Source organism: Tursiops truncatus, chromosome 18, assembly GCF_011762595.2.
Source record: "Tursiops truncatus isolate mTurTru1 chromosome 18, mTurTru1.mat.Y, whole genome shotgun sequence".
Classification (NCBI taxonomy): Eukaryota; Metazoa; Chordata; class Mammalia; order Artiodactyla; family Delphinidae; genus Tursiops; species Tursiops truncatus.
This window is the reverse complement of record NC_047051.1, coordinates 17,706,190-17,722,491: the sequence shown is the minus strand read 5'-3', so window position 1 is coordinate 17,722,491 and position 16,302 is coordinate 17,706,190. Positions and strand designations below refer to the sequence as shown.

The 16,302-nt window shown below is 44.9% G+C and overlaps 2 protein-coding genes across 7 annotated transcripts in view; both read right to left on the bottom strand.

Annotated features, from left to right (window-relative positions):
* Window positions 1-6,767, bottom strand: part of KPNA3 (karyopherin subunit alpha 3) — a 91,373-nt gene extending 84,606 nt beyond the window's left edge. The window contains exon 1 of one of the 2 annotated variants that reach the window (XM_019936625.3): window positions 6,663-6,767. In XM_019936625.3, coding sequence (XP_019792184.1) covers window positions 6,663-6,731 — 69 coding nt within the window. In that variant the 5' untranslated portion in view covers window positions 6,732-6,767. Of the gene's footprint in view, window positions 1-755; window positions 795-6,662 lie in introns of those variants that run through there. The other variant, XM_073795144.1, reaches the window with a different exon arrangement.
* The window catches only part of SPRYD7 (SPRY domain containing 7), a 143,747-nt gene that overhangs the window by 43,745 nt on the left and 83,700 nt on the right, over window positions 1-16,302 (bottom strand). For 4 of the 5 annotated variants that reach the window (XM_019936632.3, XM_073795154.1, XM_073795153.1 and 1 more), the window contains 2 exons: window positions 6,663-11,792; window positions 756-794 (listed from right to left, as the gene is read on the bottom strand). The gene's annotated coding sequence lies outside the window, so the exon portion shown is untranslated. The remainder of the gene's footprint in view (window positions 1-755; window positions 795-6,662; window positions 11,793-16,302) is intronic. The other variant, XM_019936631.3, reaches the window with a different exon arrangement.

Genomic DNA, 16,302 nt, shown 5'->3' with positions numbered 1-16,302 from the left:
TATTCCAGTCAGCAGGATAACCCTGAGAATAGAAACAGAATTGGCAAGCAGGGGAGGGCCAGATTCCAGATTATGTATAAGCATATAAGAAGTTCAGTGTTGCTAGAGCTTAAAGGTGTGGGGATGGGGGCTGGGGGACGGACACAGAACCTTGAAAAATAACCAGGTATCAGGCTCACTAAAACATCTCATGAACTGGAGGAAGAACACCACTTTGGAGGCAACTTTTAAACTGCCAGATGATAAGTAATAAGGCTGAAAGTAGGCTGGAGGCAGTGGAATAGAGAGGCAGGGCCCAAATCCAGAGACAGCACAGAGATTCAAGCTACATGACTGGCATCTGACTGAATGCGGAAGATGAGGAAGGAGTCCAAGAAACCTCTCAAATTTCAAGTTCAGGTCACAGTGAGAGTGATGATGCCATAAACAGAAAAAAGAAAAAACAAAGGCTTTAAACACTTTGAGCTTGAGAAGCTGATGTGATGCTCATGTGATTAATTTCCAGCAGATGATTAAAACAGATTTATGTTCCCCACACTGAAGTGACCGTTAAAACTAAGGGAACTGCTAATGTGGGTAAGAAAAAGCCAACAGAGAAGTGAGTTGTGGACAGAATCCCAAGGCATGCCTATCATCAATGGGAAGAAAGAAGAACCAGCAAAGCCAACCAAAGAAGAGTAATCAATGAGGCAGAAGGACCAGGAAAGATTATATGTCCAGACAGTGAATTTGAGAAAAGATAATTATAAGTGTACCTGCTATATGACGTATAGATTCCTGAAAAACTTCATGTTCTGCAAAATTAGGAAGAAAGAGGGAAACATATCAAGACGGTTGGAGCAATCAGCACCTTTAAGACAGAACATATGGTTAATTGGAGCCAAGAGGCATACTCCTGGGCTTGCTATTTTCAACTGTTTCTGTACTTCAACTACTTGTGTTCAACTACTGCTAGTTGGGAGGGCTAAATAGTTAATGTGCTGGTAAAAATCAAATATCAACCAACATGAATTCTGCATGAACTAACATCATTCCTCTTTATCATTCAAACAAGAATTAGTTTATGTTACATAAATACATTATAGCAGAAGAGATTGTCAAAGGAGGGTTGTAGGCAACGGTATCAATGCCATAAAGTCAATAACAAAAGAAATTATTAATATTTTAGAATAATACTGTACCTTTCACTCCAAGTACATTATCTAGTCTCTTTTAAAGAGTATTTATTAAATTTTATATACTGGTCTAAATGACCCAACGTCCCTACCATGAGTGGGCTTCTTGACAGACCACATACTTTAACAGCTGCAATACACACACAGAATTTGTTGTACATCACAGCAACCTATCCCAAAGAGGTAAAGGAAAACTCACTTAGAAAAAAACAGAGAGAAGGGAAAAAATAGGGACTGATTGTAGTATGTTATTCGTCAGGAAAGGCCCTGTGGAGAATTTCTGAAGGTTTTTTTTTTTTTTTTGCGGTACGCGAGCCTCTCACTGCTGTGGCCCCTCCCGTTGCAGAGCACAGGCTCCGGGTGCACAGGCTCAGCGGCCATGGCTCACCGGCACAGCCGCTCCGCGGCATGTGGGATCTTCCCAGACCGGGGCACGAACCCGTTTCCCCTGCATCGGCAGGCGGACTCTCAACCACTGCGCCACCAGGGAAGCCTCTGAAGGTTTTTTGGAACTATAATGACATGGTATGGCAGAACTGCAATCTTGGTGTTCCAGAGATATATGAAGGAGTATGAGTGAAGAAAGAGTTTGCCAGAGTGAGCCCCACCAAACAGATAGCAAAAGAAGGCATTCAGGAGAACAGCATATATAAAGGCATGGGAAGGAAACGTATTGGTTACAGCCCCATCTCAAGTACTTTATCATGGATAGCAATACAAAATATATAGGAAATATAAGAAAAGCAGTAGGTGAGGTAGAAAAGGCAGACCTTTTTTTTTCTTTTTTTTTTTTTTGGCTGTACGTGGGCCTCTCACTGTTGTGGCCTCTCCCGTTGCGGAGCACAGGCTCCGGACATGCAGGCTCAGCGGCCATGACGCACGGGTCCACCCGCTCCACAACATGTGGGATCCTCCCGGACTGGGGCACGAACCCATGTCTCCTGCATCAGCAGGCGGACTCTCAACCACTGCGCCACAAGGGAAGCCCAAGGCAGACCTTTTTATGAAATTATGTGAGGCATGCTAAGGACCTTTAATTTTATCCTGAATGCAATGGGATGATTTGCCAGGGAAGTAACACAAAAAGGTTTCAGAAAGATCAATCCATAAGTTCACTGGGGAGGGAAGATACAGGGAAACCAGGTGCACTATCACACCTGTATAGGAGACAGTGATAGGGGCCTAAACTAGGGCAGGGTGGTAAGGTTGGTAACAAAGGTAAAAATATGAGGGCTCATCAGATGACTAACACAGAAAAGTGAACGAAGGGAGGAAGGGAGTCAAAGTCAAGGATAAGGTTTGAAGCTTGAACAGTTAGGTAGTATTTCTTACCAACAAAGGTTCCAAAGAGAGAAGCAAGTTTGGTAGTGCTAGATGAATTTACAAATGAGAAGATATTTATTTATCCCTAGTATTAGAAATTGAAGCCTAAAGTTTAAGTGTTAAGGCCAAAGATATGGGTTCTTATTTTTCAGTGAAACCAATGAACTGGCTTCTTACTAAGAAGGAAACTTTGCAAAAGTGAAAAAGTAGAAGGTAAATAAATCAAATGATAAATAGGATGACAAAAGTTTTTATTTGCAAGGTTTTAAAATATCAAAATAGGAATTTCCCTGATATAGTCAAGATTTATTAAATATTTTCCCCATTAATTAACCTTCAGATGTGCATCCATACAAGCCAAGTCTTAGGCTCCACTCAGTGAAGAGACAGTAAAGCACAGTGAGCACGAGTTCTGGCTTCAGTGTCATGCTGCTGCACTTTAAGTCTCGGCTCTGCCACTTAAACCACCTAGGACTTGGGGCTAGTAAGTTCAGAACCGCAGGCTTCAAGTTTCCTTGGAAGTAAATGTGGATAATAATACATACATACTTTATAGGACTGTGAAGACTAGATAAATAATCCATATAAAGTACTTGGTACAGGTTGACTGTAAACATTCAGTAAGTGTTAAGAATTTTCAAATAATTATTAGTTGTCACTGATGAAAATGTCATATCTTTGAAGTGTACAGGAGCAAGAAAAACTTGACCTGGATGGCAGTTACCTGCATGTTTGATTTTTAAGTATTTACTAAATGGAACTATGTATTTCCTAGTTGTAGCTACAAAATCCATTCACCCTACCCAAGCCTTGAACTGCTGTCCATGATAATTACTCCCTCCCCTACCTCCATCTATAAACCTCAGGATAAGCGTTATCCCTTTTCTCTCCTGTGAGCTTCACACAGAAGAGGAAGAGAACAAGGGAAGAGGAGGAGGTTCAAATCCTCATTCCATGTTAGGACCATCCCCGATCTCAATTTTTGGGAAAATTCCTCCTACATATGGGATAACAGTACCATTCCTCCAGAATTAATTCTACATATTACTGCCAGTCACCTTTTTTCCATTCCTGTAATCATGCTATACCTCCTAACTCTACTCTAGAATAAATTCCTTCAGATCTCTATATCAAGAAGTTTCCAAGCAACTCTTTGCCACAAAAATATTCTCAGACCACCACAAGCCACCTGGAAGTCTCATCTCTTCACTCCTTAATCTAATCTCTTCTTTTTCACCTGGATCTTTATTCACTAATTTCTCAGGTGCCCTGTTCAAGTTTAGTCCATACTTTCTATAAAATTCACCAACCTTTCTTCTATGAAGCTATTCCCAACTGAATGACTATGAAACTACTTTCTTCCTGAACCCTCTCCCTACTCACAATTCCCTAGCATAACCCCACACTTTTATTTTTAGAAAATATGTATTTTATTCTTGCGCCTAGCATCTTATTTGTGTATCAGCTGGCTGTATAATTTATATCTTTTATCTATCCTATGTGTGAAAAAGTAGGAATGCTATCTCATCAAAGTACATCTCACTGTTTTTGAAATAGCCTGATAATCACTGCTATTTAGTCACAGAGCTAAGCTGCAACATAAGTTTCTAGTGTAATATAGTTTCTAAAATGGCTAAGACTAAACTAGATATGGTGTCTAGTCTCAGTTATACCAAATTCTACAATAAAGTCACTTGATCAGATTTGACCCCAGTTCATCCTTTAGTCACATTTCTAGCATCCCTCTCTCTCAGCAGTCCTACTACAGCAGTAACTGAAGAGTCCTACATTCTCAGGACTCTTCAATTACCACTCCCTGATGTCTGGAATGCCCCTTCCTTGCTCTCTCCCTCTCCCAGGCCAACTTTCTTTCATCCAGGATCAGCTCACTCCCATTCATCCACTAGGAATCAACCAGAACATCTCCCCTGACTGCTCAGCTCCAAGTCAGGATTTTCTCACACATTCTCAGAATACACTTACTGATGTATCGCATTGTAATTATCAGTTTACTCTCCTACACTCCTACAGAACTGTAAAGGTAAACTCCTTGAGGTACAGACTGAACAATGTTAGATACCCAATAGACAATTAATGAATGAATGCTCACACCCACTCCATGACCTTGTGCACGCTGTACACACAGTCTTGAGTTTCCTCATCTAAAGTACTTTCCTCCTGTAAAGTGTGGATAATGCTACACCTAGCTCATAAAGTTGTCACAGGATTAAAAGAGGTATCATGAAGCTCTTAGTATAGTGTCTGACACATGGAACTACCATTTGAATGTCTGCTATTTCATGCCTTAGTTACCCTCCTGAATCCTGGGAATTGTAATGTCACCAATATTTTCAGGCTGAAAGGCTTAGCAAGCATGCATCCAGAAGTCACTGGTTACATTCTGATTATCAGCAGATATTTACTGTGTGCCTATTATGTGCAGAAGTCCTTACTATGTATCACTGAGCTGCCAGAAACAATAGGGGCAAAAAATAAGACAAAAACTTGTACCAGTATCCAAGAGAGGAAAGACTGTTAATTAGTTTTTCTGTACAAACAATACACGTATTTTTTCAAACTACATTAACTTTTGTTTTATAATAGGAGTTAGCTTCAAGAACAAATACTGATGGGCAAAATTCAAACTTAACTCCTATCATCAAGTGGACCAAAAACAAGAGGCAGTTACAAAATTTCTTGTTGCTATTCCTAGGTTTCACTTTTGCTTGTAAGTATCAATATTTCTCACAAAAGAAATTTAGCCATGACCAGGACAGAAATAGATGAACTTTATTTGTCTCAATCAAATGGGAATTCCATAGTATTTCCTAATTGGTATGTAATTTTATAGCTCCAAAAAATGGCCTGTGTTTTCTCTATTTTTCTACAAAACAGAACGCTGACTGGCATTATTTTCCCTCACCACCTTCTCTCTTTAGGACAGGATAAAATGCACACTTCTTAGTCACAATGGCCCCTTAGCAAGAATGACAAAACTGCAAATCATGTCACCTAGTATTAGAAAAGGAGGCTGTGGACTTGAAACACTTTCCCCCTAACATATCCAGAGGTGAGAGTCCCAGTGAAGTTTGTGCATTAAACTACACTGCTTTTGGTAGCTGCAGAGACCTCTAGCGCTGCCTGGATAAGCCGAGTTTGCAAATAGTACCTGCTAATGTCACCTTAATGAGACAATGGCAACATGCTGAGTAGCAACAGAGTGACCACGATGAATGTTTACAGTTTTGCAATCATTTGGAAATTCTACCAGTTTGGAGCAAGAAATATATACAAGGCCGTATGAACGTACGTATCCAATTTATTTCAGTAAAACGTGTCAAAGAAATGATCACCCTATGCACACCCCCACTACAAGAAAAGGCTCAGAAAACAGGTCCTGTGCGCGGAGGTCGGAACAACGTCTCTTCCAAAGCCTCCACACAATAGATGGTAAACTATTGTCCACCTTCAGCTTGCTCCAAATGCCAGCAGTAAGGAGAGTATGAGCTGGAAAAGCTCAGCACGACTGCTCCAGAGAACCGCACCGGAATATTAGAAAACGGTCCTGGCGCATCCTACCCTCCCCCATCCACCACCCTCCGACAAGTCAGTTACCCGGCTGGTCCCCACCCCCCTCTGCGGGCCGCCACCGCCCGCCTGGGCCCGGCTCGCAGAAGGTAGGCGCGGGGACCGGCAGAGTCGAGGCTCCATGTGCGGCAGCGCGGGAGGCACTGAGGGGGCTGCGCCGGGCGGAAGGCTGCATGGGGAGCGGGCGTGAGCCGCGGCCGCCCCCTCGGTGGGGCGGTCGACAGATCCGGGCGGCAGCATCCCCGGCCCGCGAGGCCCCGGCCCGCGGACCCCGCCTCAGCTCCACACCTCTTCCTCGCCGACAGCAGGCCGCGCCCGCGTGACGGGGCCGAAAACCCCGGTATTTCCAGGTCTCTGCGCCGGCAGCTCCGGGGGGCGGCTGCAGCCCGGCCCGCGTCCCGCCGCCCGCTCCGCCCAGCCCCTAGCCGCGATGACGAGAGGCGGCGGCCAACTCCGACCCACCGCGAGCCGGCAAGAACCAGCCCGGCGCCGGCCCCCCGCCCCTCCCTGCCGCCTCGGGGCCGGCGCGGCCAGGCGGGCGAGCCGGGCGGGCCCCAGCCGCGGAAGCACACTCACCTCTACATCTCGGCCCTTATTCTTAAAGCTCTTGATGCGGTGGTTCTCTAAGCCGGGGTTCTCGGCCATGGCTGCGCGCTGCTCCGGCGGCGGCTACTCCGGCGGCTGCGGCGGCGAGTCTCGGCGCGGGAGGGGGAGGTGGGGGAGGGCCGGAGGGAAGGGAGGGGGAGGGGGAGAGGAGAGCACGTTCCGTGACGCCTCCGAGCGCGAGGTGGCAGCAGCGCAGGGGGAGGCTCAGGCGGACAGACGGGAGGGGCGGGGCGGGAACAGCGCTGAGGAACCGCGGGCGCCTGCAGAGCCTTGAGTCACGTGACGCAGGCGGCCTCCGGCCTGGATGCTAGCCGGCTGGATGTGCCCGATGGTTCTCGGGATGACCCCCGCCAACGCCCGCCCCCCCCCCCCCAGCAAGGACTCCCCACAACCCCTCGGAGCTGCAAGTCATGTGCCAGCAATGGAGCCAGACTTACCCGCTTTTACTGCCCCCGAGACGCGGAGCTGCGGCAGGAAACTACAGTTCCCAGCATGCCATTCTTCGGCGGGGATAACTCTCCCGAACCAGGAGAATGTCGGGAACCCTAAGCGCGCGGCTTTCTGCGCGCTGCGCTTTGAGCGCCTGGGCGCGAGACTCCGCCCCCAAGGCCGCCTCTGGGCGGGGTGGGGTGGGAGGGGCTTCCCCGGAGTTGGTACTTTGCGCCCCATTGACAGGGAGGGGGCGGCGCTTCCTGGGAGGCGCACCTCTTTCCCCGTAGCCTAGAAAATTAGAAACGAATCCATGGTTCGTGCTTTGTTCCCTTGCTTCTTTGGGTCGAGGTGGGGGTGGGGGTGGTGGGGTGGGGGGAGTCTCCTGAAATAGCATCCACCCTCATTCGCTGTTCCCTTGCTCTGCTTTGGTTTTATAATTAGCATTTATTTCCACCTGACATGTACATATGCATGTATGTGATATATGTGTTTATGTGTGTGTGTTACCTGGCTTACTGCATCGGAATTAGCTCAAAGTAGGGACATTGGTAGGTCTATTGCTGAAACCCTCTGTTAATACAGTGCCTGGCACGTCGTGAATAATCAATAACTACCTGAACAGATTAGCGCTCTAGGGTCTGTTTCTTCATCATCCTCCCAAGCCCCGTTCTGCAGCCTCCACTCTGGCAGTTCCTGCATTTATGTACCCTCAATACCTCCGTTCTGCCACCACACATAATCTTCTCAGCCTTCAGGAAGTAGTCAAGCCCTGATCCGCAGACTCTCCAGTCTAGCATCTCCTTTTAGGGTCATCGTAGGAATGATCACTGGAAATTTGGATCCATAACGCTAATAGTTGCTTTCTGGAGCAGGTGGGCTTCTCTGAATGTATGTGAAATAATTTAGTTTCAGAATCTCTGGCAGATACAAGTGATCTTATAGTACAGTTCAAATGACACTGAGGTCATTCAAAGGTTGGGAGAAATATAACCATGAAGAGATTGAAGAAGATATTCTTTCAAAGCAAAGGGGACTTAGAGAGCCCGAGGTCCAGGGGTCATGAATTAAGAGGCCTTTGCTGGCCTGGCTATGTCTGGGCCACTTTTGTGAGTGATGGGTGGTGGCTTGTTGATAAACACAGGCTCATTTAAAGGCTTCAGACCATTGTTGCCATATTGGACCACCGTGGGCCGGTCTTGACAAAGGTCCCATTTTTCAAGGGAAACCAAAAAGCTGGGTTCTTTTTTCTTCATTTAAAAATGTCGATTTATATTTTTTAGTGGACTTTAGGGAATCAGTCACTTAAGAACTCCAGGCCCTCACATTGTGTGATCCTGGTCCAAACACTCAGTTGATGGGGAGAAAAAACACCTAAAGGTTAGAATGAATAAATAGATTACTTCAACTCTAGTTCTTAAGGCGATAGAAGTTGCATGTTTGCCACTCCTCCTGATTGACTGAAGAGAAACTTCCAGACTGTTGCTCAATCTCCATTACAATTTAACAAGAACTTCTCTTTTCAGATTATTTTACCCCTTTGTACCTCTTCTCTTCACCCACTTGCTATCACCAATCATGTAAGTTACCATTTTAGAATTTTAGACATATTTAGTGAGCACTTACCATGGGCTAGTCGTACTAACACTGGGATATATTTGTAAACAAGGCAGCCTGGTATCCTGCCTCCACACAACTTCATATCTATCAGAGTAGACAGACAATAAAACAAGTTATCACCCCAAATGTGTTATGGGTGTCAAGGCTCACAGCATGAAGATCCTTATAACCTGCTGATTCCTAATGTGTGAGGGCAAGATTCCAAATAGAGTTCTACATGTCACATATCTAAAATTTAAAAGTTATAAATCAAGCTTACAAACTCAAAATATCTTCTAACCTTTGATATTGACAAATGCGCTTCCTTTACAACCTGGAAGTCTGGGTTTGAATTTAAATTTCTTGACTTCTTGGACTTCTGCTTCAGAATGTGACCGTGCAAAGAAGGATTGAAGCCAGCCCCCAGCCCACTTTTTGTTCCCCTTCTCTTCCCTGTCCTGGCACCAACCCACTCACCTCCAAAGCTCTATTCACATCCCCCTACCCTCCGCAAGAGATGCCCTTTGGCCATTGCTCAGGCCTAAAGTGTGCAAAACTGTGGCGTCATGTGCCCCCAGGAAAACAGACCCAGAAAAGAAGCCTGGGAAGAAGCCCTGGAAGCAGGCTTGGCCATTTGAACAGGGAATCCCAGAGCCCTGGTACCCAGAGCTGGGCCTAGGAGCACAGGTTCCAGTGAGCATGACCCCTTGGCTCCATGGACTTCCCATGGGGAGGAGTGCAGCAGAAGAGGGCCAGAGTCAGGTCCTCTAAAGGGCAGGGTCGTGAATTCCTTGGCGGTCCAATGGTTAGGACTCCAAGCTTTCATTGCCAAGGGCCTGCGTTCAATCCCTGGTTGGGGAACTAGATCCCACAAGCTGTGCAGCACAGGAAAAAAAAAAGAAAGGGCAGGGTCCAGAGCAGGGTCCCTTCTTGCCCAAGTCTAACTTAGTCAGTTTTACTCTTTGCCATTATTCCTGGTGACTTCAACATCCACACATTTAGTACCCTGACCCCAGAGTCCCTCCACATTCTTAACTAGACCAGGTTTCTACCACTTGAAACCCCACCAGGCCTTCCGAAGTCCTTCATCTCTTGGAAATGACTGTCTCCAGTGACTCAAATTTGGGGCTTGTCACCGTTAGCCACCATCTCCTCTTTTCCCTCACTCTAGTCTTTGCCTTTGTCCCAAAACTTCTGACAACTCTTCTTTCAAATGGATTTCTTTTCCAAACATACTTTGAGTGTCCACCATCTACCAAACATTGTATTCATCAGGCACTTACATTAAAGAGCAGGGGGGTGGGGAGCAGAGCAGAGACAGGAAGGAAGGCCCCTCTGCCTGGGTAGTCAGTCAAACTTTTCTTCTTCCTCTGACTCACTACCCACCTTCCCAGTGGACAGTCAGGTGACAATCCACAGAAGGCAACACAAACACAACAGATCCAAGAAGGAGCTCAAGATTCTCCCCCTAGGGCAACTCCTTCTGCAAATCCACCAACTCTGCTCATGGCATAAACATTCTTTCAGGGACTCCACTCAAAGCTAACCGTCTTTACTCCCTGCCTTTTTCAACTCCCTCACCTAGTCACCATGTCAGTTCACCATTCAATACTTCTTGAATCCAGCTCTTCCTCCCCCAATACCTCCTAACAGGTTCCCCTGCCTCCCCCATCCTCTCCACAACAGTCTGACTCACTTTCCGGATCTTCCTGATTTTACCTCTTCTCCCAGTATTCAGTACAGTCCACTCCCTCTGTGACTGTCAAATCATTGCTCAACTCCTCAGTCTAGTGGTTAAGACCACGTGTGATGCAGTCATACTGCAGTATACTTTTCTCTCTTCTGACTCCCGTACACATAGCTTATGCTTCAGCTAACATGTTCTACTCACCCTTTCCCAAGTATGTCTTAATCTTTCAAGCTTTCACATTTTTGCTTTTTCACTTACCTAGAAGGCCCTGGCCTATCTCTGCCTGTCAAATTTGGTCCGTCTTTAAAGACTCAGCTTTCCCAGCATGGTACAGTGGAGAGAACTTCAGAATCTGAAAAATCAGACCGTAGGGCGGACTACCTACCAGAGCAAGCCAGGCAAGTCACTTTACCTTCCCTGAATCATCTTCTCATCTACAAATGAGGATTCTGAATCGTCGGTTTTCGTAAGAAGTTCTCAAATGCATGCAGAAGTGCTTTGAAATTGCTATGTTCATCCTAGTTATTTCTCTTTCCAGCCAGGACCCATATCTTTCTCTGATCCTCAGAAGAGCTTACCTACTGTTCCATATTGCTGCAACTTGTGTTGAGTCTTGTCTCTCTCACTCACCTGGAAACCCTTAAAATGGCTTGTACATATTTGTGTTCCCCAGCCGAGAATAACTGGATCTCATGCATTTTCTGAATGAATAAATGAATTAACAAGTGAATGAATGGACTCCTTCCCCATGGTCAGATCAAAAAATGTCAAGTAACTCTTTCATGGTCACGAGGAAACAGGGTCTAGGCAATTTGATTCCAGGGCCCATATTGGTAATTTGTTTTTCTGAGTGTAGATGCACAGAGAGATGGGGACAGGAGTAGTTCCACAGCCTGGAGCTGGGGCATCTGCAGGGTCTGGCCAACTTACCCGTCTCCTGCAGGACCCTTGCCTCTGAGAGCCATGTGCCTTGTTCTGGCCCACAACACATGGAGACACTGCCTTCATCGAGTATAAATGAAAGGGTTTCCACAGGACACTGAAGTTATAGTCAATTGTTAGAAAAAAAAAAAAAGTCTAGGTAGACTGGTTACCAAGGAAAGAATTAAAGAAGTGTGAAAAGTTAGTCTCTAGTGAAAAGAGATTTTACAATCAAGTCAGCAGAGCTGGAACCTATCCAGACAAACCGTAAATCCAGAGGTCAGACAAAAAAGGGGCTATCATGTAGACTTCTATTAAGTAGGCACCTATGTTTCATTTGCATATCACCCTTCGTAGGAGACCTAGTCTGTTTATTAATATTGAGCAGTAAAGGCTCCAGTTTGTAAATATTCAGCTCTAAACCATTCACGGAAAACAGGATAACTGGAGGCAGGAGACTCCTGAAAATAGAAATCAAAAAAGCTTGGTTAATTAGTTTGATTGTAAACACACTCCTCTGTCCTTACTACTTGGGTTATTCGTGATTTCCTAGATTGGAAAACGCCTAAAGAACTGAATCTTGCAGTAAGACTACAGTTCTAGGCACAACTTTTTTCCTGTTTTCAAGTTGCTATGTCCCTTATAATCAACATTGTCGATATATTAATAATCCCTAAGTAAAATATACAATAGAAGCTTGCCAAAAGAAGTTCTCCCTACCTAAATTTTGTGAGCCTTTTGAGGTCTACCTTCCTTTAAAATCTGTAATTTAAATGACTTTGATTCAGATAAAAGGTTATCTTTTTCTCCAACTACTTGTTCACATTTGCTCTCTTCGATATCCAGATCCACCATGCATGAAATCACGGTAGCCTGAGTGTTTATAGACCAGGCAATGTGATGTCCTACAGCTGTGCAACCATTAGCCACATGCGGCTATTAAATTTAATTAAAATTAAATAAAATTTAAAACTGATTTCCTCAGTCACACAGTGTCATTTCAAGTGTTCATTAGCCACCAATACTGCGTCTACCATATTGGACCACAGAGATATAGAACATTATCACAGAAAGTTCCATGAGACAGCACTGCCTTAGAAAGAACACAGATTTAGCAACTGACAGGCCTGTGTTTAATTCCCATCTTTTACTAGATTTGTGACCACAGGAAGTTCTTAAACTTTCAAAGCTTCAGTTATTTACATTATGAAGTACAGCTAGAAATACCTACACCTGTAAAGTAGTCAGTTAATGCCCAGCACATTTTAATTGCTTAATAAAGCTATTATTATTATTAATGCTTAGGTATCAAAAATTCAAGCTTTTGAGTCTCAAATATTCGACACCAATATTTTCTTCATACCATGAGTACTCAATAAATCTTGCTGGACACTCAAAAAGATTTAAAAAATTAAAAACATCATAGGATACTTTTGTTTATTTGTCTGTTTTTTTTTAAATTTTTGGCTGTGCCACACGGCATGCCAGATCTTAGTTCCCAGACCAGGAATGGAACCTGCGGCGTCCCCTACACTGGAAGCATGGAGTCTTAACCACTGGACTGCCATGGAAGTCCCCGGATACACATATGTTTGTTTCTTCATTTATGACATCAAACTTCTATAGGAAAACAACAAGTTGAATTGCCCTGGAGAAACCTAAGGTGTGGGTAGCTGTTTAAACCCATAAATTGACCCAGGAGATTTCTGATTCCCAAACCATCCCTAAAATTTAATTCAGGAACATGTCCAGCAAATGTCTGCATTTGAACAGGATGTCTGTTGGTGATCTAAGTCTGGCTTGCAGAGCAGTGAGGCAAAATTCACACTCCTCCCTCCCCACCACCCTTTAGCTTGGAGATAAAACCCATGCTAGTTGCACACTCCAGGACTTTGTGTGTGTGTGTGTGTGTGATACATGGGCCTCTCACTGTTGTGGCCTCTCCCGTTGCGGAGCACAGGCTCCGGACGCGCAGGCTCAGCGGCCATGTCTCATGTGCCCAGCCGCTCCGCGGCATGTGGGATCTTCCCAGACCAGGGCACGAACCCGTGTTCCCTGCATCGGCAGGCGGACTCTCAACCACTGGGCCACCAGGGAAGCCCCACTTCAGGACTTTTGAAAGTACTTCAACTTATCTAAGCATCTCTCCAGCCCCTCCCACTCTCCCCACTTTCAGATCAATCTGGAGCCTTGTATAACAGCATCCCAAACTGAAAGAGTGAGCTGTGGATAATGTGCCCACAGAGCTTAATCCCTGCCACTCTCACAGAGGGACACATTACAGTTAGGAATGCAATCAGCCAGATTCCAGACTCATAGGACAATTGTTCAATGAATCACAAAACAACCCAAACAAAAATAACCAGGAGAAGCTATGGGTAACTTACAACTCATCATGATATGAACTGCTAACGTCACACTCATTTGGAAATTTTGGTTTTTCTAAGCTTCTCAAAGAAAAATAAAATGAGAAGCAAGATTATGCAATGAGATGATAAAAAGATAGAGGACAATACTCTGTCCTTACTATTCAAAGCTGGATTGCAAAATATTCTAATTAAAGAAAACTTTAGTTTGTTTCTCCTTAGAATTTAGTTGAGCTTTGCTCAGGTTTTCTTTCATATCAAAGAAGCCCAATAAAGGGAGTCATCTCTCTTAGAAGATTATAGCCCAGTGACTGATGGGAACATGGCTGGGACAAATGAATACATTGAAAATACATAGAAAAATACCATAAGAATGTTTTCTGACCCACAGTATGAGCAAATACAGTTCCAGTCACTAACTGCCAAAGCAAAATCTGAACCAAGCCACGCCCTGCCATTTGAAATAGCCATAATTCTGAAAACCTGTCTTCATTAGTAGCCATTTGTTTACTGTAGAAATGAGAATAATTAATTACTTAACATGTTCTAAGCACTGTTCTAAGTGATTCACACTTATTAACAACAACCCTACAAGGTAGGTAGATAATACCATTTCCTATTTTACAGATGGATCCACTGAGGCACAGAGTAGTTAAAATGACTTGCCCTAGGTCACACAGTTAATCAGTGTGAGAGCCAGGATCTAAGCTTGGGTGATCTGGATTCATTTCACACTCTTACCTCTGTGGGCAGCTGGAACAATAATGAACTTAAACAAAGAACAATTCCTTACTACTCACAAACCTATGATCATACATCAAGACTGATATCTTGGGGCTTCCCTGGTGGCGCAGTGGTTGAGAGTCCGCCTGCCGACGCAGAGGACACGGGTTCGTGTCCCCGTCCAGGAAGATCCCACATGCCGCGGAGCGGCTAGGCCCATGAGCCATGTCCGCTGAGCCTGCGCGTCCAGAGCCTGTGCTCCGCAACGGGAGAGGCCACAACAGTGAGAGGCCCATGTACTGCAAAAACAAACAAACAAACAAAAAACTGATATCTTATAGCTATGGATGTTTGCAGAAACCAGTTAAAAAGAAGAACCCAAAACATTTTTTTTTTTTTTGGCTGCGTTGGGTCTTTGTTGCTGCACATGGGCTTTCTCTAGTTGCGGCGAGCAGGGGCTACTCTTCATTGCAGTGTGTGGGCTTCTCGTTGCCGTGGCTTCTCTTGTTGCGGAGCACGGGCCCTAGAGCACACGGACTTCAGTAGTTGTGGCACGTGGGCTCAGTAGTTGTGGCTTGCCGGCTCTAGAGCACAGGCTCGGTAGTTGTGGTGCACTGGGCTTAGTTATTCCACAGCATGTGGGATCTTCCCAGACCAGGGCTCGAACCTGTGCCCCCTGCACTGGCAGGCAGATTCTTAACCACTGTGCCACCAGGGAAGCCCCAAACCCCAAACGCTTGATTGTAGTCTATTCACCAAACGCAATTCTCCTTGGTTTTCAAAATCCTCAGTAGGAAGAGTATGTCAGCTGGCAGTAATTTTTAAAAGTCAAGAGGTGAATCCTAGTCACATTGTTTTGGCTCTAAATCAAACTACACCTGAAGTTGGAATAGTTCATGAAAATTTCTATTTTTTTTAAAGTTATATAACTGAATAAATTTTCCTTTCAAAAAACCTGGTTGAGTTTCAACAGAAAGACCCATAACTGGGAATTCCCTGGTGGTCCAGTGGTTAGGACTCTGTGCTCTCACTGCTGAGAGCCCAGGTTCAATCCCTGGTCAGGAAACTAAGATCCCACAAGCCTTGCAATGCGGCCAAAAGAAGAAAAAAAAGAAAGATCCAATAACCAATACATATCCTCTTCTGCAGCCACTGCCATCTCCCCCTCGCCGTAGGGGTTGTCTCAGGGGTGGGCTATGACCTCAGCCAGTCTATTCAGAGTGGATCTCAGGCTTTTGTGGGCAGGACCAGAAAAGAAGCTCAGTAGAAAACTGAACTTGAACCTTGAAAGACATGAGCCTGGAGATGCTGTACTCAAGGTTGCTGGAATCCACTGTTCTGAGTCCAGGGTACCAACCCAACCAAGGGAAGGTAGAGTCAAGAGATGGAGAGAAACAACAAGGACATCATTTGAGTCCTCAATCATTTTCAATGCCTTTAGCCAATAGATTCCATTTTTTGCTTGAATTCTATCATTAGTGATTGAAAGAGTTCAAATACACCCTTTTAATATTTCTCAAATTTATCTTCTCTCTTTCTACCCTGCCTGGGATTAAGCTGGCATCACTTCTTTACAGGATGCTCCAGTTATCTATTTTTGCCTTACAAGGATCCTAAAATGCAGTGGCTGAAAACGATTTATTATTTTTCCTGCTTCTGTGTGTTGGCAATAGCTGATTCTCCAGATGTATTAGCTTTAGCAAACTAACAAATGACTCCCTGACTCCCAGGGGCTCGCAACAACCAGTGCTCCTTATTCTGCTATCATGTCTGCCGCCATATTGGTGAAGGCTGTGCTTCTGCTCCGTGTGTTTTCACATTCTGGGACCAAAGCTGCAGGAGTAGCTCTTATTTGAGACATGCCATTCCTGTGCCAGAACAG